General features: G+C 43.4%; 2 protein-coding genes across 5 annotated transcripts; one reads left to right on the top strand and one right to left on the bottom strand.

Annotated features, from left to right (window-relative positions):
- The first annotated feature begins 760 nt into the window (after window positions 1–760).
- Window positions 761–13,380, top strand: nsmaf (neutral sphingomyelinase (N-SMase) activation associated factor). The gene is made up of 31 exons (XM_078095660.1): window positions 761–3,499; window positions 4,289–4,375; window positions 4,912–4,990; window positions 5,298–5,359; window positions 5,650–5,686; window positions 5,846–5,896; window positions 6,269–6,340; window positions 6,479–6,526; window positions 6,608–6,660; window positions 6,789–6,918; window positions 7,008–7,079; window positions 7,185–7,293; window positions 7,423–7,599; window positions 7,713–7,792; window positions 7,893–7,983; window positions 8,339–8,402; window positions 8,622–8,673; window positions 8,834–8,954; window positions 9,109–9,240; window positions 9,317–9,359; window positions 9,443–9,609; window positions 9,936–10,047; window positions 10,388–10,446; window positions 11,003–11,070; window positions 11,153–11,220; window positions 11,304–11,427; window positions 11,578–11,661; window positions 11,811–11,961; window positions 12,147–12,249; window positions 12,560–12,669; window positions 12,869–13,380. Exons 1-31 carry the CDS (start codon window positions 3,462–3,464, stop codon window positions 12,964–12,966), a joined length of 2,742 nt encoding a protein of 913 aa, XP_077951786.1. The 5' UTR covers window positions 761–3,461; the 3' UTR covers window positions 12,967–13,380.
- Window positions 13,381–13,500: 120 nt separating this feature from the next.
- On the bottom strand, window positions 13,501–22,483 carry LOC120811705 (cyclic nucleotide-gated channel beta-3). Of its 4 annotated transcripts, none has more exons than XR_013453994.1 (19): window positions 22,085–22,475; window positions 21,581–21,725; window positions 21,028–21,157; window positions 19,524–19,681; window positions 19,126–19,422; window positions 18,832–19,040; window positions 18,674–18,724; window positions 18,040–18,126; window positions 17,858–17,922; window positions 17,603–17,725; window positions 17,268–17,324; window positions 16,212–16,353; window positions 15,975–16,134; window positions 15,754–15,851; window positions 15,555–15,638; window positions 15,307–15,425; window positions 14,185–14,778; window positions 13,913–14,048; window positions 13,501–13,808 (listed from the first exon to the last, which is right to left on the bottom strand). XR_013453994.1 is itself a non-coding variant. In XM_078095661.1 (19 exons), the coding sequence occupies exons 1-19, from the start codon at window positions 22,175–22,177 to the stop codon at window positions 13,794–13,796; spliced, it is 2,322 nt and encodes a 773-aa protein (XP_077951787.1). In that variant the 5' UTR covers window positions 22,178–22,475; the 3' UTR covers window positions 13,501–13,793. The 4 variants fall into 4 exon arrangements, 2 of the variants coding, with proteins under 2 accessions (XP_077951787.1, XP_077951788.1); XM_078095661.1 differs by having other exon boundaries at window positions 14,185–14,337; XR_013453995.1 differs by lacking the exon at window positions 17,268–17,324.
- Window positions 22,484–22,496: the final 13 nt, after the last annotated feature.

Consider the following 22,496-nt stretch of genomic DNA (forward strand, 5'->3'; position numbering starts at 1 on the left):
TATGACTTTTACTGATAACATAATGCAATATAGCCAGGACAGCCTTACAAGAGTCGCGACGCTTTGTGTTGCGTTGCTTCGCATCGCGTCGAGGTCTGTATGAACACAAAATTCAGAGTTTACCCACCTCTAATTTTACCACTACAGCACTGTTCTAAATGTATTTGAATTAAATCAACTTTATTTATTTATAAATTGCATACACAAACCAAAGTCCTAAAACATTTTAAAACGGAAAGACAGTAAATAACCAAGCCTTCAAAAAAAGAGATAAACGTTAGACATTAACTCATTGTCATTATGTACGTTTTTTCAGACAAGAAATGATGACTCAAAAAGGAAAACTTTTGTCAGATGAATCAACAACAGTATTAATATGTTTTTTAAATAATACACATAAATACATTTAAAAAACGCATTAAGTGCTCAAAAACCCTTATGGGTATTTTGATTCATGAATTACTGCGAGTGAGTCAAAACAAGGTGCTGCCTTCCAAAATAGCGTTAATTATGGTATTTTTTGTGACACACTGGCATTTATTGTCACCACAAAAATAGAATAATTGCTCTTTTTTGTTTTTTAAAAGACGTTTTACAATTAAAAGAATCAAAATTATATGATTTCATGGTCTCATTGATCCATTTCGTGAATAGTAATAATACACCCTGGATTTGAGTCGGAGTGAGCCCTCTGTTCCTCCCGCTGTCGGTGGATCACTCGGCTCAGGGTGAGTCACGTGGTGCGCCGCAGGTTTCCGTGTTTACAGAGATGCGAGCAGACTGCGGCCGCTCGGCGTTCCGCTCCCACGAGGCCCGTCCGCTGTCATGGCTTTTTTAAAGACGCAAGGACGAACTAAAGAAAGGTATGTGCGCCTCATCTTATCGTTAACGTGGCATTACTTCAGATAACGCGCGTGTGTGTGTGTGTGTCTTGTTTTTTTTCCTCCCTCTGGTCGGTTTGGATGAGTCGCGTTCACGCAGCGTGACGTCGTCTCACTGATCAGCTGTGCGCGGCCCTGTTGCCAGTAACGACGCACACGTCCAGATGCCTCCTCCATTTGAACCCCAGTGCATCTTCCTGGACCACGAAGCCCAACACATGGTGGCCCAGCTGGGTTTAGCTTTGTGTTGGTCCCGGGGCACTAAATGATGAGCATGATCACTCACTTTGCACTTGTTGCGTTTTAAAAACACAATTCCATCACAAGAACCTGACTCACGAGCTCCCAAACGCTTCTTTACCTTGCAGGATGATGCCAGGTGCTTTTTTTTCTATTTCTATACCGGTTTGTTAGTCATTTATTCTCCATCTATATCATGCATTAACATATAAAAGTACTTACACAGAGACGCACTAACATATAAAAGTTATTTGAGGAAATTGCACTTCTGAGTTTGTACCCTTTGGTTGAATACACTTATTGTAAATCGCTTTGGATAAAAGCGTCAGCTAAATGAAATGTAATGTAATGTAAAAAGTACTTACACAGAGACGCACTAACATATTGGTATGCACAGAGACTAGCTAAACATAAAAAGCAAATACAGAAATACAGTTTAACAACCACAAATATATAATGTAGATTTACACATCCATACAAACATGAAATAATTAAAATGTGCATCAAATTAAAATAATTGGATCTATGAATCACCATCTTGTCTCACATCCTGATGATCCTCCTCACGTCTCATCCATCCAAGCACAAACAAGTTCAATTCTCTACAAATAAAGCAAATTCAAACCCCAAGTTCATCGGAACGTGTGAGCGTCTCTAATGACGCAGTCAAGTGCAACTCCAGAGTTACGAATGTCTGTTCGTTCTCTCTGCTGCTGGGCGACAGACGACATCTTCTCTCCCACGCTGTCAATCAGAAACTCAATGAACCACCACGCTGCAGCATGCGAGCTGCAGCCCTTCAACATTCCTACAGTTTAGATAAATAAATATGATAAAAAACGGATCAGACAAATGTGTGTTAACTGCTCCCAAAATGACAAATTCTAAATATTCTAATAGGATAATTTACTCACTCCAATGTTAATGGTAACTTGATCTCAACCATCTTTAGTGACTAAAATCAGCCAACAAATCAGGTTTGTTCTCAGGGTTGATGTTTAAGACAATCATTAACACATCTAGTTGTCCTTTTTTATTTGTTATGTTCTGTTACTAAATACTAAATTCATGTATTAATTAATATGTTTTACCGTTGAGGGGGCATGAAGTTAAATGGTTAGTCACCATACAAGTAAAAATGATTATATAGTGATAAACTATATAATATAACCAGGGCTGTAGTGGAGGGTAAACGCACGTAAACGCCGTTTACGCACCTCTATAATTTTGGAAATAGCGTTTACGCACCTATAAATAGCGTTTACGCACCTCAAAGTTCCCTGTGCCTTGTATTCTTCCTTTGGAATAATCCGCGTAGTCGCGCGCTCTGTGTTCGCTGGTCGTGCACGATAAAAGGACAAGAAAAACGCCTGGTGACGCGTAGATTAGAAAACAAGTCAGTTCTCAACGTGAAAAAAACATGCTGTATGGGCTATTTATGATGACATATGTAGTACATGAGTGTTCCTTTAACTTATGTTGTTCATACACATGTAGTCATTGTCATTGATTGTATATGACTTTTACTGATAACATAATGCAATATAGCCAGGACAGCCTTACAAGAGTCGCGACGCTTTGTGTTGCGTTGCTTCGCATCGCGTCGAGGTCTGTATGAACACAAAATTCAGAGTTTACCCACCTCTAATTTTACCACTACAGCACTGTTCTAAATGTATTTGAATTAAATCAACTTTATTTATTTATAAATTGCATACACAAACCAAAGTCCTAAAACATTTTAAAACGGAAAGACAGTAAATAACCAAGCCTTCAAAAAAAGAGATAAACGTTAGACATTAACTCATTGTCATTATGTACGTTTTTTCAGACAAGAAATGATGACTCAAAAAGGAAAACTTTTGTCAGATGAATCAACAACAGTATTAATATGTTTTTTAAATAATACACATAAATACATTTAAAAAACGCATTAAGTGCTCAAAAACCCTTATGGGTATTTTGATTCATGAATTACTGCGAGTGAGTCAAAACAAGGTGCTGCCTTCCAAAATAGCGTTAATTATGGTATTTTTTGTGACACACTGGCATTTATTGTCACCACAAAAATAGAATAATTGCTCTTTTTTGTTTTTTAAAAGACGTTTTACAATTAAAAGAATCAAAATTATATGATTTCATGGTCTCATTGATCCATTTCGTGAATAGTAATAATACACCCTGGATTTGAGTCGGAGTGAGCCCTCTGTTCCTCCCGCTGTCGGTGGATCACTCGGCTCAGGGTGAGTCACGTGGTGCGCCGCAGGTTTCCGTGTTTACAGAGATGCGAGCAGACTGCGGCCGCTCGGCGTTCCGCTCCCACGAGGCCCGTCCGCTGTCATGGCTTTTTTAAAGACGCAAGGACGAACTAAAGAAAGGTATGTGCGCCTCATCTTATCGTTAACGTGGCATTACTTCAGATAACGCGCGTGTGTGTGTGTGTGTCTTGTTTTTTTTCCTCCCTCTGGTCGGTTTGGATGAGTCGCGTTCACGCAGCGTGACGTCGTCTCACTGATCAGCTGTGCGCGGCCCTGTTGCCAGTAACGACGCACACGTCCAGATGCCTCCTCCATTTGAACCCCAGTGCATCTTCCTGGACCACGAAGCCCAACACATGGTGGCCCAGCTGGGTTTAGCTTTGTGTTGGTCCCGGGGCACTAAATGATGAGCATGATCACTCACTTTGCACTTGTTGCGTTTTAAAAACACAATTCCATCACAAGAACCTGACTCACGAGCTCCCAAACGCTTCTTTACCTTGCAGGATGATGCCAGGTGCTTTTTTTTCTATTTCTATACCGGTTTGTTAGTCATTTATTCTCCATCTATATCATCAGACAACATCCACCCTAAGTGCTGATATCGGTCTCCAGCGGTACCAGATGCTTGATTCGGTTGTGTAAATAAAGGAAGTGAGCATCTCACCGCGTTGCTGTGGTTTTAAAGCACCATTACTAAGATGCCAAGATACTTCTTACTGACAAGTACATCTTACTTCTTAAAAGTACTTGTCTGGTGTTCGTCTGTGTGTCTCAAACCTTCCATTCAATTTAGGAGTGGGAGCGGATTCTGATCCAGCATGTTTTAGTTTGTGTCAATGCAACGTTCACACGCTTCACTCTCGTTGTACACGAGCACGACCTCACTCTCCTCTTGTTTTCTTCTAGATTTTCTCTCCTGTTGCTGGACTTGGAGGAGTATTATTTTGAACAGCACACTGCGTACTATGCGACCACCAGTTCAAACAAGGAGAAGTATGTGATGCGTAAATGAAGGTGTTTGTGTGTCGCGTATATGAATGAATGCAGGCGGTTTCTATGTGACTTTGGTCCTCAGCCAAAACTCAATAATGGGTAAAACCAAGTCATCCGCACAACCCTGCACATGCTGATAGCACTTTTATAAACCGTATCAGGGGTTTGCAGGTACTGGCACTTAGTCCGAGCCTTGTGGCAGCTGTTCAAACATGCATTCCCAGTTATGAAGACTTATATTAAAGTTACAAGCCTCCAGAACGATATATAGCCAAATATATTTTTCCCTTTTATTTTGTGCCATTAGTAATTCTGCCAACAGTCAGCACGCTGTATTTTACTATATTTATCCTACTTAAAAAAAAAGTTACATCTTTTTTTCATACATCTATCTTGTTATGCATAATAATAATAATAATAATAATGAATGTGTCAGGTTACATTTGTGGAATTCTTTATTACAGTCTTCATCATGTCATTGTGGTTGTATTTCACTTTATGCGCTAACAAGCTAATGTTCGCTATTTTCCTTCCAGAAAAGTCAGAGGCTCGTTAAAGGTCTGTTCCAGATCCATCATATTTGATCCGGAGGATCTTACAGAGCCGATTTTAAAGGTTTGTTTTAATAATAGTTTTATATATTTCGTATGTTGTTGTTTTTTTACTCTTACGCTTCTGGAAAAATGTTTATTTTGAAAAATATCGAACGAGACATAAATAAAAATCATGAAGTTGAAAAACATCCAATAATATTGTAGTTGTCTTGTAATTGACAAATTCTAAAAAGGCTGACATACTAATATTTAAGCTCTGTATATATTTCAGCCAGTAGGTATTTCTACATTGTATTACATGGACGTTATCGTGCGTAGCCAGGCCATTCTGAATCACGACTCATCATTATTTATCTCTGTTTCTGCAGATTACTCTTCGGGATTGTAAGAAGATTGAGTTTTTGGACAGAGAGAACAACCCCTTCCATGAGTGAGCATGTTTACGTCTCTGCTCAGTTCTCCAGTGATGTTTATTCAGTTTGTCTAACTGGTCTGGTAACTTCCAAACGGTGTGCAAATACCAAAATGAGTAGAACTTGTCGGGTGTAGTTCATACATCTGCATAACATTTAGTATACTGTGTGTTATCATTTCGTGGTTTCTGGACAATAATCTATGTTAATAAGCAAATAAAATGTTGTTTTATGTTGAACTTTCCCTTTTTAAAAACGTAATGTCTGACTTTTTGTCATTTTAACTGGGGTTTTTTCCTTCTCACAGACCGAGGCCGTCAGCCATCTCTATTTTATGTGTACAGGTGAGTCATCTTTACACGTTCTTCGCAGATGCATCACTGCTTATTCGTGGTAGTAGATTGTTTTTCATTAATCATTGATTTTCTGCAGTTAGTAGCGTTTTTGAATGAATTTATCTTTTCAAACTAATGCCACACATTTCCTGTTCACTTTGGTTTCAGGTTATTTACATCAAAGAGAGTAACGTCATAGCACCTTACAGGAATGAAAGGGTGAGTCTCCTAAATCTCTTTCGCTTTGCCTGGACTCGACTCTTTATGTGCTTGTTTTTTGTGTTTTCTATGTGAAAATCAGTTCAAGTCTGTGTACTTTTTTATTTGCATTCTCTTTGTTTGAAAACACGTGGAATTGGACCATTTAGAGGCTTTATTTAGAGCGGTATTTGAGTACACACTTGGGTCTACTGTGCCTGAGTTCTGTTGTCGTGCTTTTTCCCTCCCTGAACAAGTCAACAAGTGAGAACTGTAATAAATTGGTTTAAGCCAAACTGGAACGTTTATCCAAAGAAATGAATGCAGAAAACGTTTAGCAGGGAACTGTAACTCCTTCTAATGAAACCTAATCGTACCTCATCCCTTTTGTAGGGGGCAAAGAAAGTGAGCTTTCAGTTGGAAGGCTGGAGTAAAACAGAGGATGTCGTCCAGACATTACTTCAGGTACGTAGCTGCTCCTAAACACCGTGTCAGGGGGGAAAGTTCCGCCCACTATCACCTGGTGGGAATCTAGTATTACCAGTCAGATTGTGCTGTGGTGTGCGTTCGTGTCGCTCATTTCGAATGGTGTGAATCTTGCAGCTCCACAGGGCGTCCTGTCTGGAGAAGCTCGGAGACCAGACCGCAATGGTGAGTCAATCAATATTTCAATCAAATGGTCCAATTAGGATGGCTCATAATCATGATACAATTCTTGTATATTTCTTGTAGATCGCCGCGAATTTACAATCACGACTGGCAAGGTCTTTTTTTGACAAAAACTGGTATGGAACCTCCAGCACTCTGACTCGCATTTCACTGTTTCTTCCGCCGCAGTTGAATGAAACATTGCGATGATTAAACCAGTTATTGCTGCAGTATTAACCCGCAGCTGAACGGTGGGATTCTAAAGCTTTCAGAGCGTTGCCGAGAAGCCTCACATGGAGTGCGCGGTGGAGATGGTCATGCCTCTGGTGTCCAATCCCGGCCACGTCTGCATAACGGATGAAAGCCTCTACTTCCAGCCCCTCAACGGATATCCGGTGAGCCGCCGCACCCCGAGTGGACATGCGCAACTCTGCCGTCGCGCCGACGCAACGATCTCGTGTTTACGTGACTGTGGTCCTTTCAGGAGCAGGTGATTCAAATCCAGCTCCACAGAGTCAGGAGGATCTACAAAAGACGGCATGGACTCCGACCTCTGGTGAGTGCAACTGGCCGGAGCAGGGGGGGTAAATGATAGTAGTTGTCGGGAGGGCTCGGATCATTTCAAGGACCCACGTTTGTGTGCATGTGTCTCCTCGCCCAGGGCCTTGAGGTGTTCTGTACTGAGAACGACTTCTGCTCTGACATCTACCTGAAGTTTTACAAGACGGCCGACCGAGACGAAATCTACTATTACATCGCCACGTTCCTGGGTGAGAAATCTCCAATCCAGTTGTGAATCTTGTTGTGAATGAATTGTGGACAACGCTTTGCACCACATTTTCCTGGGGCAGACACTGCTTGACTAACTCAACCCGGTGGATGTGCTCCTCCTTACTCAGAGAATCACGTAACGGAGCACACGGCAGAGAGTTACATGCTGCAGTGGCAGCGCGGCCATCTGAGCAACTACCAGTACCTTCTCCACCTCAACAACCTGGCTGACCGCAGCTGCAACAACCTCTCCCAGTATCCTGTCTTCCCCTGGGTCATCAGTGACTACGCCAGCGAGCGGCTGGGTGAGGCAGCACGGATTGAAGTTACGGCAGAGGCATTGATCGGGATGCTGACCAGATTGATGATGATACCGACGATTAGCACAACCGTCAGGACTTCTCCCTGTATTTCCCAGATTTGACGAATGCCGCCACGTTCAGGGACCTGAGCAAACCTGTGGGAGCCCTAAACCGAGAGCGACTCGACCAGCTGCTGGTGAGATCCTGCTGCTTCTCTGCGTGCTTTTGGTCAAAGATGTACTCCGTATGGAGCTTACTGTTGTGCAGAAAAAAACACAGAGTTGTCATGGTTACAGGCGCGTTACAGAGGCATGCCCGAGCCTCGCTTCATGTACGGCAGTCACTACTCCTCTCCAGGCTACGTGCTCTTCTACCTGGTCCGAGTCGGTACGTGACGCAGGTCGAATCATTCGTCATCAGATTTAATGCTCTTTCAGCCTCATTTTCACCCTCAGTATCCAGACGTTCACTTTTAGCCTGAAAACAGATCACGTTGAGCCAAAACAAGTGTATTTTAAATGTAAAACACTAAATCAGCCTTTCTTGGTTTGTTTTTTAATCTCTTTGGAAGCAGCTGTTAGCATGATATAGCACATACATGCAGAGACCGATTACACTAATGGGAGGAGGAGGTATTGCTTCTGTTGCAAATGTACTGTAGGTATACGAGTCAGATATGTAGCTGCCACGTTGCTTAAAAACGAAGCGAATCGTTTGTCAGTTCTAACCGTCTGTTCTGCAGCTCCAGAGCACATGCTGTGTCTCCAGAACGGCCGCTATGACCACGCAGACCGCATGTTTAACAGGTACGTCATCGTCTGCTCCAAAATACGATCAAACCATAACAATTCAAAGTAGCAACACAAATGTACACAGGACATGTAGGTGATGGTTTCAGGATGTTATGTGGGAAAACATGGTAGTCGATGCATCTTTACACGGTTGGAAGGATTGCATGAATTATTAATAGTGATTGGATCGTTTTTTGATGTTGATAACTATTGACCCGTAGTACTTTCTTACAGTATTGGTGACACATGGAAAAACTGCTTGGAGGGGGCAACTGACTTCAAAGAGGTAGAATACGACTCTCTATATTTTCTAGTGTATATGTTGTCGTTTTGACACAAGAAGTCTGCCTAATCAAAAGAGCCAAATCAGAGTTCCCTAAAAAGGTGACCTGCCAGCAGGGTGTCGGTGTTGATTGTGTCTCAGTTGAACTTTTTCTACAATGCAGTTGATTCCAGAGTTTTATGGGACTGACTGTGGCTTCCTGGAGAACAAACTGCGACTCGATTTGGGCCGAAGGCAGAACGGGAGCTTAGTGGGGGATGTTGTTCTCCCTCCATGGGCCTCAGGTAACCTCATCCCATCTGATCCTAATATGCATGTAAACTCGGTTGGACGCTAACCCGATACTCTTGACGCTCTGGCTCTGTTCAACAAAACTACAGTCGCATTCAGCCTGTGTGCTGCTTCACATTTACTGTGTCCTGTTTGTCGTGACTCCAGACACCGGGGATTTTCTTCAAAAGCACAGAACGGCGCTGGAGAGCCAATACGTGTCGGAGCACCTCCACGAGTGGATTGACTTGGTGTTTGGCTTCAAACAGCGAGGCGGTGAAGCTCTCGCAGCTCACAATGGTAAAATAAAGTAGTCCAGCATCATCCAGCCCACCAAAGATGTACAAAGACTCATATTCATCTTGTTATCTTTCAGTGTTCCACCCACTGACCTATGAAGGAGGCATCGACTGCGATAGGTACGGCAGAAGGTCACCCACTGGTTACGTATGAAGATAATTATCACCACATCATGGAGCTAACTTTCCGATTGTCCGAAAAGCATTGAGGACCCCGACCAGAGAATCGGCATGCTGACACAGATCCTGGAGTTCGGCCAAACGCCCAAACAGCTGTTCACCACCCCGCACCCTCAAAGGATCACGCCGAGGTTTCACAACATAACTCGAAGTCCCAGCAGCAACTCGCCAGTCGGCGATCTGTCCCCCGGTAGAATCGCAGGAACACACACGCACATTTAAAAGTGATTGATGCAGCGTCTGAAACCGCACTTAATGTCAGATCATCCTATATTATTGTTCTGACCAATGGTGCCGATGGTCATTTATATTTTGGTGAACCCTCCCTGGTAGACTAATGTGTTTTCATGTCTGTCCAACTGGATTATTTGTTGACTGGTCATTTTAGTCAGAACTCCTCTTTACGATGCATACATTGTTTGCGTAAGCAGCATCCACCATTGTCTGAAGCAGAGAAATCTCTTCTCCTCATGTACTGCATATATAACCGCATTTGTCGCTGTGCTTCTTTGGAAGCCTCACAGAGCGAGGACTCGTCCTTCGAAGACCTGACCGAGGAGAGCAGGAAGTTAGCCTGGGCCAACATGGGAAATCTAAAATCCATCTCCAGCCACAAGATCCATAAAGAGTAAGTCAGGCTGCATCCAGTTGAGACAACCGATAAGGAGGAAGTGAAAGCAAAGCTTGATGTCGGCAGGCAGCTGCAGGAAGAAAAACAACAGCTAATGCAAATACATAGTAAGGGCATTTTTAGAAGGGGAACAGCTGTGGACGGCTGGCTGCCATGAAACCACTTCCTCCACTTCAGGGGAAAAATAAACCACTCTGGATTTCTAAACTTTGCACTTCTTAAACCTTTTCTGTTGCAACTGTGTTTCCGTCACCGTTGTCTTTGCTAATTGTATACCCATCATTTTGTTGTGGATATTTAAGTATTCCGTTTCTGAATTACTGTTCTGCATGTGCAGGGCTGTCACAGGCATCGCTGTGTCTCATGATGGATCGGCTATCTTCTCCACATCTCAAGGTCTGATGAATGGATTAAATGAATTAAGAGAGACATATTCATTATCGTAGAGGCACAAAGAGGATTGATAAGAACTACAGTTTCGTTTTAGTGAGGTCTGATTTGTGATGAAAGATTCTTCCCTATAATAACTCAATGTGTCTTTTACAGTCATGAAAGACAGTTTTTCAGTGTTTGTTAAAGGCTCTTTAAAGTAGCGCCTTTATCATCATTTTCTGTGACCATTGTGAGATGAGATTTTAAACGTTGTCAGTATTATCAGCCACTTCTGCCTCTAGTGGCCCTCTGGGCTTCTTCTATTACCACAATGGTGCAAAGTGACGTCATTGCAGTCAGAATTTCACAAAGGAATCAAAGGAAGGGCACGACACTTACAGTTAGGATTAGTTTTCCCATCGGAAGCCGTGAGGTTACAGTTGTTCATGTCGAAAGGGGCGAATAAGACTGCAGATCGGTGCCAGTGATCACATTCAGTTTAGTTCATGTGCTCATTCACTGTAGTGCTTTTTTCTCACACATGTACTCTTTTACCCGTCTGTATCTCTCTTCATTCCAGATACGACCCTTAAAATGTTTTCCAAAGAGCTGAAGGACTTCCAGAGAAGCATGTCCTTCTCCAACATGGTACGCACCTTGACCTACTTCCCACTTCACCCTCCAGCGATGCTGACCTCCCTAAACAAGCTACTCTACTGCTCTTTAACAGGCACTGTCCTCGTGTCTGATGCTGGCAGACGGCAAAACGGTGGTGTGCTCTTCCTGGGACAACCACGTGTATGTGCGGTCATCGGCTACATATGATTTTCATAATGATCTCCATCGCCTCGCACTGACCCAGCGTGTTTCTCTTCCTTTAGTTATTTCTACTCCGTCCCATTCGGCAGGCGGCAGGACACCCTGATGGGTCACGACGATGCAGTCAGTAAGATGTGTTGGTTTGATGACCGCCTGTACACCGCGTCCTGGGATTCCACCGTTAAGGTGAAAACTAAAGCCAGTCAACTGTCTGTGAAAACTGCTATTAATACACAATGTCCGCTAACAATATTAAATTATAGGTGCACTGTTTTGGCGCTTGGTTACTTTATGGCTTGTGTAAGTGTTCCATTGAGAGTTGATCTTGTTTCCCAGGTCTGGCAGTGCGCTTCTGATGGCTCATCCAGTCATAAGAGATCTCAGTTTCAGCTGCTGGCGGAGTTGGAGCACGATGCCGGGGTCAGTGGGGCAGCTATGTATTTTATTTTTATTGCCTTTATTCAGAGTAGCTTGAACGGGTTGAGACTTGCATCCGAGTGGCAGGAGCACTCAACATATACAAATGAGTTTGCCTTATTAACCATCGCTTGTGTTGCCCCTGTGGAAAGGTGAACACCATTGGTCTGAATCCAGCGGGGACCCTGCTGGTTTCTGGCTGTAAAGACGGCGCCGTCACCATCTGGGACACCAGCAGCCACGCAACACTGCAGCAGATTCACTGTCACACGGGAACCATCCACCACGTGGCCTTCAGCCCTGGTACGTGTCGAATAAAGCCAGTGTGGCACCTTTTTAGTTTGGGTTTACTGGTTCAGAGTTTAAGAAGTGTTTATAGAATCCAACCTTCGTCTTTCCGCCGACTTTCAATATGACCTTTGTTTTGAGGGGTCAGTATAGAACAGAAGTTAACACAGGCTTAACTTAAGAACCTTTGACATCCTCAGATAGCCGACACGTCCTCAGTGTCGGTGCCGACTCGTGTATGAAGGTCACTGACGTCCAGACGGGGATGGTGATCTCGACTGTGAAAGCGGTGGAGGAGCAAAGGTAAGACAACGGCCTGTGGAAATGGCCCGACCGAGAGGTCAGCACCTCAGAAGGCCAAATTTATACTTATGCTTAATGTTCTAAATCTTATTTTGATCTGGTGTAGTAGTGTCTACATTCCTAACACTAACTGGAGAGAATTATGTTCAAAAGACCTCAAAGCCTATTTTTTGCCACTACGGCAGCATTTATCCCCCTCAAAGGACGTAAACCCCTTTAGACCGAGTCATACAGCTGTAAGGGGTATATTTAAATTTTGTAAATGCGGTTGATACTGCAACTCAAAAGGATTTAACGTCCGTGGTTCCAGGTGTTTCTGCTGGGACGGGAACTTGGTGCTGTGTGGGGGACAGTCAGGGGACCTCCTGCTGTGGGACTTGCTCAGCAATACAGTCATCCAAAGGATCCCTGCGCATTCAGGTACATCTTACATGGTTAAGCACCCAATAGTAGCATATTGTTTGTTACATTATTGCTCCATATAACAGCTTCTTCTAGCTACTAATTCTACATGTGCATATCCATTTTAAATCACCAGCTTGTTGCAATATAATAAAGTAGGGTTTTTAAGTTGTCGTGACGCAAAATATGTTCATGTAAAAATGGTGTCTTTGCCCAGGTGCTGTCACGGCGATGTGGATGAGTGAGCTGTGCTCCACAGTGATCACAGGCGGAGACGACAGACAGATCATCCTCTGGAAGCTCCTGAGCCCCTGAGGACTGTTTCCACACATTGTATTTGTTGGGCGGACTCCCAGTGCAATATACCGGCAAAGTATCCTGCAGCACCCAAACTGTCTGACTTTGAACAGGGACATAAAGTAGCAGGACTTAAAACTGTTCAAAATCCAGAGAAGAGGGTCCCGTTAGTCCAATGCTATCCGCTTATTAATACAAAATGTATTGCAGTTTCTTGCACGATAGCAAGGAGCTACAACAATGTACACATGTGGATTGTTTTCCAACTGTTATGTTTAGTCACCAAGTTACACACGGCTTTTTAAAACTTGTTTCTTTAGCTTTATGTGCAATCTGGTCTGAAAAGTGGACTTCAAATGTCTGTCAAAAGCTTCAGTCTGCGCTGGTGTTAATATTTATAAAACACTGATCTTTAAAAGTATTATTTCCCCATCTCCTTTTCGTTTGTCTTGTTTCAGGCTAAGTATGTTTCAAACACTCAACATTTAACAGATAGCGGCAAAGCTTCTGGTGTCATTTCCACAGATCATCAGCTACACAGTGAGCAGGGACATTTTTCATCCATTTCTTTTAATGAAAGCTGGTTATAATGGTTTAGCTGGTGCTTTTACTGTAAACATCTTCACTTTTTTTAATACAAAAATAAAACTTAAACCACATAAACCATCAGATTTGGTCAGTCACTGATTAGATAAACTATAGAATCTACAGACATTTACATGGTGAATAATATTTGACTCAAATTACAAATCCCCCTGCTGTCTTCTCATGGGCCTTCCTTCCAGTAGCCAATGAGAAGTGTGCAAAATGATACAGTAGTGAAGCTGCATCCGTTCTCATTTCTGCTACTCAGCACTTTTCTGTGGGGGGAAAAAGAAGGCGTCATGTGTCTCATGTAAGTACGTTTACATTTTCTATAGTAGTACAACAAACAGATGAAAGTATCTGAAGAATTCTGCCTCACTTTAAATGCTCCTTTGCGGAAATTGCCAATGAATTTAAGTAGTTTCGGCGTTGGTGGTTTTACTGCAAACAGTGCGTTTCCTTTCGGCTTCTCCTCAGTTTTAGCAGCCGGAGGGCCTTTGGCTTTGGTAAGTTTCCTTCACAATCACCCAGACACATTTGTTAATAAGCTACAATACGCACACATTACTTGGCACAAGGTTGTTTTTTTTTTAGGTTGGTGCAATATAAAAATCACATGTTAATATGGCGCCAAGAGACTGGATTACTCACCTTCCCTTCCTGGCCAAGACTTTCTGAGACTCTGGGTAGTGGATGAGGATGTCAAACAAGTCTTTCTTCTCCAGGACGAAAAGGTTCGCAAAGCCGTGAGCTTTCACATTAGCTGTGCGCCTGTTTCCTCCATCTTTGGCAGACTGTAGCAAACTGGGACAGGGTGAAATACCATGTGACCTGCTCCAAAAACCCTTCTCTTTTGGGAAATTGTATTGACAGTACATTGTAACTGCACTGCGATGTACGGTCGGGAGAACAAGTATTTGATACAGTGCCGATTTTGCAGGTTTTCGCACTTCAAAGCATGTAGGAGTCTAATTTTTAACTTCGGTACTCCAACTGTGAGTGACGGAATCTAAAACAAAAATCACATTGTATTATTTTGCAGTTTATTGCATGACGTAAGTATTTGATCACCTACCAACCAGTAAGAATTAAGTCTCTCACAGACCTGTTAGTTTGTCTTTAGGAAGCCGTCCTGTTCTCCACTCATTACCTGTATTAACCACCTGTTACCTGTAAAAAAGGACACCTGTGCACACACTCAATCAAACCGACTCCGACTGCTGCACAATGGCCAAGACCGGAGACCTGTGTGAGGACATCAGGGATAAAATTGTCTCAAGGAGTCGGCCAAGATCTCTGCTGCAGTGTGCAAACCTGGTCAAGAACTAGTCAAGTCAAGTCATTTTATTTTGTATTGCCCATAATCGCAAATTACAAATTTGCCTCAGAGGGCTTAACAGTCTGTACACATACAACATCCTCTGCCCCGAAACCCTCCATCGGCACAGGAAAAACTCCCCAAAACTACAGGAAACGTATGTCTGTAATTGCAAACGGATTGCAAAAGGTTTACCTAAGAATACCTATGATAAAAATGATAGACTCCGCATGCCTTGAAGTGGGAAAACCTGTAAAATCGGCAGTGTATCAAATACTTATTCTCCCCACTCTACATCTATGTACACCATGCATTGGTACAGCTCATTTATTTAAGGTGAGAAAGTAGCAACAGAAATAACATACATTCTCATACATGACTTACTACCAAGCCCATCGGTTACTTCAGATAACTGTCCTTTGGTGTTTTGCATGTTCTAGTTGTCGCAAACAAACCTGATTTCTCCGAACACGCAGCCGGCCTTCAGCGTGACGAACACGATGCTGTTGTCAGGTCCCCCCACCACCTGCACCGCTCCACTTTTGATCACGTACATCTCTTTACCGATGTCGCCCTGCATGAGGGAAATGCATAACGTGAAGTCCGCATTCCACTCAAATATTGAAACCTTTCGCATGTCAGCAGTTGCAATTTGCTTCATGAGGACTGCCCAGCTCTATCGTTTACAAACACATTTACTCACTTTCTTAACAACAAAGTCTCCGGGGAGGTAGACAATTGACTTGAGCCTCAGCAACATATCCACCAACATCTGCTGGTCACAGCCCTGGAAGAGAAAGTATCAGGTATTGAGTTTATTGTGCGATGGGTCACTCGTTCAAAACACAGAACCCAGTTTAATTCTTTCAAATTATAGGAGGACACAGTGACTTTAGAGTCACCTGAAACAATGCGATCTTCTGGAAGGTTGACAAGTTGATGTCCACGGCGATGGCAGTTTTCATCACCAGAGGCATCTTGTCTAGCAGCTCCGACTCGTCTAGAGGAGACATCGATAACACAAAGCAAATTCATCAAGGATCTCCGATATTGCCTTGTCATGCTGATACTATTCTGGATTACGTCTTTGCTTAAGTGTCAGTTTTCTTGGACTTTGACTCACCCAGCATGCCCTGAGCTGACCAGGTGTAGTTGTACCAGGTCCGGATTCTGTTCTGAACAACCTTGGGGATATTGTAGGTATTCATGTAGTCAACACAGCCATCCATGGATGCCCTGAAATAGGTCTTCCCCGCTGTTGCCGCTCCTATGACATCTCTCATCTGAGAGAAAGAAAGACGGGTGGACAGGATGTGCAATATGACTTATGAACTCAAACTTAAATCATCCTCCAACGTACCTGTCCAATCAAACTGGAGAACACAAAAACGCCAATGAAAAAGTTGGCCATCTGAAAAGATATCTCGAAGGTGGTTATTGGCTCTGGAAGACCACCGATGTTGATTAGACTGCGGACTGCGTAGTAGTAACAACGCAGGTATCTGTGGAAGGACACAGTAAGTCTTAATTTGAAAACAATATTTAATGCCTGGCCGTCGTATGCTTCCACCAGACAACACACATCCAAGTCTTTCTAAAATGTCATCACGTTGTTATATCATTGGAAAGTAATAAGGCTTAGTATATTATGTCATGAATGTTAAAATGGTCAAATATAGTAGGCCATCACCTGGAATTACCACTTGTATGCTTCCGCCAACCAGTCAAATTGCAGTTTTCACCGTGTCCAAAATGTAGACCTTCTATTCAAATTTAGACAGTGGAACATGTTTGTACTTGGCATATGAATGCCTGGCTAAAGGCATGTTTTGAGTTAAAAAAATTATTTGAATCATTCTTGATTACATATGTCTTGGAATGACCTTCACAAGAATGGGACGAATGAGAGGTCACATTAATGTAATTACTTCATCCTGGAATCCAAGTTGACAAATTGGGAGAAAAGTCTCTACAGGCCCGGGTTTGCACCACAGCGGGACAATAATTATGCTCGTCCTGAGAAGACCTGTTGTCAACGAGCACGGCCGTAGGACCATAGGGAGGAACTTTCAGCACCATGGACAGAGACACAGTCAGCGTGGTTACATGGATTCGAATAACTGGCTTAGTCGGACTGAAATCGAATTATCCATTTCATGTAAACACCTTTGTCCGACTATGTGCGGTCCGACTACGATCCGACTAACACCCCTGGATAACTCGATCCGATCCAGTTGATAGTTCGACTATTGCGGCATGTAACGGTGAATTGGATAAGGAACTGGGCTGCTTGAATTCCCCATGTACCTTCGGCGACGGCGTCTTCTCTCAGTTATCAAATCAGCCAATAGCGCCATTCGCATTCGCTGTGCTCCTATTAACATCATGCACACATAGTAGAGGGATGTAGCTTCACCTTGCTCTCCTTTCGCCATCTTTCTCGTAATGTTGATGTTGTTGTTGTTGGTTGTTGCTGGTAGTGGTGAAGAGGTCAAGCGGAAATGGCTGTATCACAACTAGTTGTAATGAAAACAGCGCCACCTATCGTATCGGATATGACATGCTTTCGGCCAATGATTCGATTTATTCACTGCCATGTATATTGGGATAATAGCATCTCCCCCCGAAAGATAGCATAGTCCGACTAAGCAAAGATTTGAATTATACCATCATGTAATCACACTGAAAGATATTGGCTCTTTCGCAGCACATCCATAACATCACAAACCAGAAAAAGAAGAGAGTACGTACGCCGTTCCCTCTCCATTATACACCCACGTGGTCGACTTAATACCCTGGTACATGGAGGCAACGTAGTACGCACAGCTGTTGAGATGGAGGGCGTAAAGTAGGTAACCTGTGGTGCGAATCACTCTGCGTTAGAAAGACAGCGAAATAAAAAAAGATTAGAAGGGACTGGACTGACCGGTGAGTGGTGTAATGGTCGTTTTGGTCACTGATATACTGGGAAACACTGACTAAAGTTAAGTTTACAGGAGTACTTACCTCCAGATGTAGGCCTTGGCCATGATGCTCTCGAGTCGATCACTAAAGTCAAAGAAGGACTCAATCTGGAAGGCAAACAAGTGATGCAAGACACATTAAGCTTTTCTCCCATGAATACACTCTTATGTCCTTTTGGTTCCTTGTGTGCATCATTAGCAAAACAGGACCAGTCGGTTGCCCACCCTGATAAAGCGGTTGACTCTGTATACTGCGGAGAACTCAAAGTACAGGCAGAGAAGGTCAAAGGGCAGGACGCTGATGATATCGATCTGAAAAGAGAGGAACATTTTTTACATTTATTTGTATTCCTAACATTCCATGATCTGATTGGTGTACACGAAAGAACATACATGTTTGCTGGACAAAGTAAGATTTGAGTGAATAAAATGATTTCATAGCAGTAAAAGGTACTGATCTGCTAAAAGTACTTAAGGTGTGAAATTTAAAGTAAATGACTGATTTATTATTATATTACATTGTCAGATTGTTAAAATTGCATTATAACAGCATTTAACCCTAATTTGAGTCCCTTTAGTCCAGGGGTTCCAAACCCAGGGGTGGGGTACTCCCAAAAGGTCAGAAAGGTCATGAATCAATTAAAGAAAACATAATTTTGAGACACAAACACACAAAATAATGCTTTACTTATTTAGGATGCCGATATAATATCTAACTAGACCATTGCATTGCGTGACATGTCCTTATGATAAGCCAGATAACAGAAGAGGAGACAAAATGACCTGTGGAAATGTAGCAATACGATAAAAGTTTAATTGCAGTACTGTGTATTTAGCTTCCTCAAACGGACAATCTCACCTTAAATCGTTGGGATTTCCGATAATATACTTTAGCCATAGGTCCGCTTTTCTGCCGGGGACAGACACATCACACAGGGGTCAACAGCTCCGCTGCACTTTAGATATGCAAACTGTCATGGAGGCAGATCAAACACGTCATTATTTTTCATGACTTACAATAACGTCTCCGGCTTTGACAAACTGTAGCCGGGGCTGCCAAACCATGATGTCAATAATATTCACTGCATCACTAAGAACGTCAAAAGCGATCCAGAAGGGGTTGGTGGTTTCGTTGTGGAAAGGGAAAACCATCCGCGCAGTGCAAAACCAAACGTTGTAGTTGTAGGCCAACGCCACCAGGGACAACCAGGCAATGTAGCGCCGATCTGGAGAGAACAGACACGCACATCGGTTTTGTGTTGATGGTTGTTTAATGTCAGCCGGCACGTCCCCGGCGTGCAGCCTACGTACCTAGAGGATCCAGGGTTTGTCCCAGTGCGCTGTCCATGAGTCGCTCGATGGGACGGAAGAGGACGTCGACGAAGGAGCAGCTGATGTCCGGCAGGATCTTGGCTTTCTTCTTAGCCTCCTCCGCCAGCCTCTCCTCCTCCGCTGCCTTCTCTGCCTCCAGCCTTTTCTCCTCGTCCTTTTTCTTTTTCTCCTCTGCCTTCTTGGCGGATTCCTCCGCCTTCTTTTTATCCGCTTCTTCTTTTGCAATTCGCTCCTCTTCCTTCAGTCTGATGTAGTCTTCCTTCTTCAGAATAGGTGCTGAGCAGACCAGGAGGGTGATGGAGAGTTAGGTGGTGCGCTGGCCGTGTTTGTGAGTTTGTTTTCTGTCTGCATGTTGCTTTGTGCGTGTCCATACTTACTGACAGGTGGGGTGATTTCTGGCGAGGTGGCATAAGGGTCTATGGCTTTCTCCTTGAGGGTCTCCTGCCGCTCCCTCAGCGTCTTGATTTTGTCTCTGAGCGCGTCATCGATTCCGCGGAAGTAGACAACAGGTGGAGGAGGAGGGGGGGGCGCATCACTGAAAGCATCAGGAAAGCAAAGAGAAGACGCTAAATAGTTCATGTTATTGTCACTGTTAAGAAAAAGAGACATAACCCATATACATACATATAGTGATAGCATAACATGGCTAGGTGAAGCCTAGATGGGCGATGGGCGGTACTAGCTCAGGTGTCTCTGAGTGTCCCTCACAGGTGCTGTGAATCACGCAGCCAATCAGGAGCCTGTTTTAAGCCTCACGGGGGAAAGAGACGATTTGAGCCATAGGAGAGCGAACACCAGAGGCCGTGCAAACCAGCCGCAGGGTAAGAGGCCCGCGGCCTGCCCAGCCACTATTGAAGAGGATAAACCTCTCTCTCTCTCTCGCCACAGGAAGAGTCCGGCGGAGCCCCCCAACCATCCCGGTGAACCTTTCTTTTGAGTTAGTTCCCCCCCCTCGGATTATAACAAATAAACTTATGTTCACCGCAACTCTGGATTTCGACTGCTTGTTTTTCCAGCTCAGACACCCACTGGTCACCCTCGTACGGCCGGGCGCCCGCAATATATATATTAAACACGTTGGACTTCTTTTTCCACCTTTATGCAAACCTGAGAGGAAATTGAGAATTTTATGAATATATAATGTTAAAGCAATCCCCTTAATTCTCTTTCAGCTATTTTTCATTTCCCAATAAAAAGTGAATTTAAAAAGTCCTGAAATCCTCCTCAAAGGAGCAAATTAAGGCTTTGGGCATTTCACTTGCATGTGAATGCTCTTAACTAATTGTCAAATGCCACTAAGCTCCTAATCTGCTTTCCTACTGGGAGTCACAGGCTGTCACACAGGCGCTATGTGAGTATTTATGTGGTGCAGCTATGCAGCTACTAGTATTCTGTTCATCTTCACTATCCGTTAAAATTGTTAATATTTGAAGATTTTATTTAACGTAGTTTAGATTTAAATGGCGGATAAGTAGTAACAGAAATTATGTTAATAATAGAAGCAACAAAGTCCCAAGACAAAACTAATAATCACACTATTATTTACTTTGTTGAACTAGCTGATAAACTCAGAGTTCATAGTAGTAGTAGTAGTAGTAGTAGTAGTTACAGTTCACATCTGTGGTGAAAATAAAAAAAGTTTGTCTCCGGTGATCAAAGAGAACTTGAGGACGTGAGTATTAAAATGTGGAAGTATGACTAAAAAGCAAATGTCCTCGCATCATTTGTATTTCAGAAAAAAAAAAGGAATTCAATTAATCTTTTGAAAGCATGAAATGTCAGGACAGTACTGACAAGCCCGTCCAACTGCTCAATCTGTGCAGCGCCGCAAGGGACTGGAGCCTATCGCTAACCACAATACCTACAGAACAGGATTCTTACCCTTCAGCTCCATCTGGAGTGACAGCAGGAGCAGCAGCTGGAGCAGGAGCGGCAGCTGGAGCAGCAGCAGCAGCTGGAGCAGGAGCAGCAGCAGTAGCAGCAGCTGGAGCAGCAGCAGCAGCAGCTGGAGCTTGAAAAATAAACCAGAAATCTTACAACCATATAATTTTGTCCAGGACATTAAAGATAGGAACCACAACCTTCTCCACTTCTCCACAAAGGTAAAGCTCCTCGACTAACCCCTTTATCAAACTGAGTTTTGGAAGTAGTTTAACAAAGAGTCTTCGGTTGAGTCCCAGGTTTAGTCTTTGTGTCTCTTTAAAGAAGTTGGATTGTGGAAAAACTACAGAGATACTCCAGTTATGCAGCGCAATGCCATTCAAAAACGTGCTTGTTTGCTTTTATGCTTGTTTTACTAGTTACATTCATCCAGGCATCTGAATGCAGTGATGGACGATTTTAACAGTGTACATTAGTGCTGTAGTGTTTGAGAGACAGAGAGAGACAGAGAAAGACAGAGAGAGCGATCCATTCAAACCAGTAGATCTCTCACCTGCTTTTGGTTCCTCTTTCTGCGGTTCTTCTTTCTTCACCTCTTCTTCTGTCTTTTCTTTTTTGTCTTCCGTCTTCTCGTCTTTCTTTTCGTCTTCTGTCTTCGGCTGCTCTTTGTCGTCCTTCTTTTCAGGGGGCTTTTCTTCCTGTGAATAAACGATATCGGTATATCGATAACAATATTATGCGCACACTAACGGAAAGGGCCCAACAAACATGTCTAATTTAAAGCCTGCTGTGGATCCTTAAGCATCTAAGTGCTAAGTAGGTTTTACTTTTGACTTTTTATGGAACCGTTATAGTTCATCGTCAGTAGTGTCCTACTCCCTCAGACTGAGGATGCAGTGCCAAGCTGTTTCAAATGCTTCCTTTGATCGGTTTCACCTGCCAAGGTTTGCCTTTAAAACCATCCCGGTGTGACGAGCAGGCAGCGATACCTGCACCCGGTTAATAAGAAATGAAATGAAATTCTTGTGTGTGATATTGGGAAGAGGCCCGGCCTTACCTTGGCAGGTGGAGGTGGGGTAGGAGGTGTGGCCTCAGCTTGCTCGGGGGGAGGCTCCGGACCCCTCAGAAACGTTTTGAACCTGCTGAACATGGCGGTTGTTGTTGTTGTCGGCGTCAGCAAACCGGCAACCGGCACCACTTCTCCTCCCGGAGACGCTTTACAATGTCGCTCTCAGACGCTTACACGAGTCCCTTAATGCTTTGTAGTCCTCAAATCCACACAACAGACTGCTGCAATTAAGTTTCTGAGAAGCCTTATCGCCTTCCGGGCATGTGTCTTCCTCCTGGAGCCAACATCAGAGCTGCCAATCACCGCGAAGCAAGTGTGGACCGTTTAAGATGCCTCGTTTTAGGCCTAATTACTTCATTTGTTGGCAAAATGTGCAATACAAGTGTGTCTTTTAATAATC

Source organism: Gasterosteus aculeatus, chromosome 21 (genome assembly GCF_964276395.1).
Source record: "Gasterosteus aculeatus chromosome 21, fGasAcu3.hap1.1, whole genome shotgun sequence".
NCBI lineage: Eukaryota > Metazoa > Chordata > Actinopteri > Perciformes > Gasterosteidae > Gasterosteus > Gasterosteus aculeatus.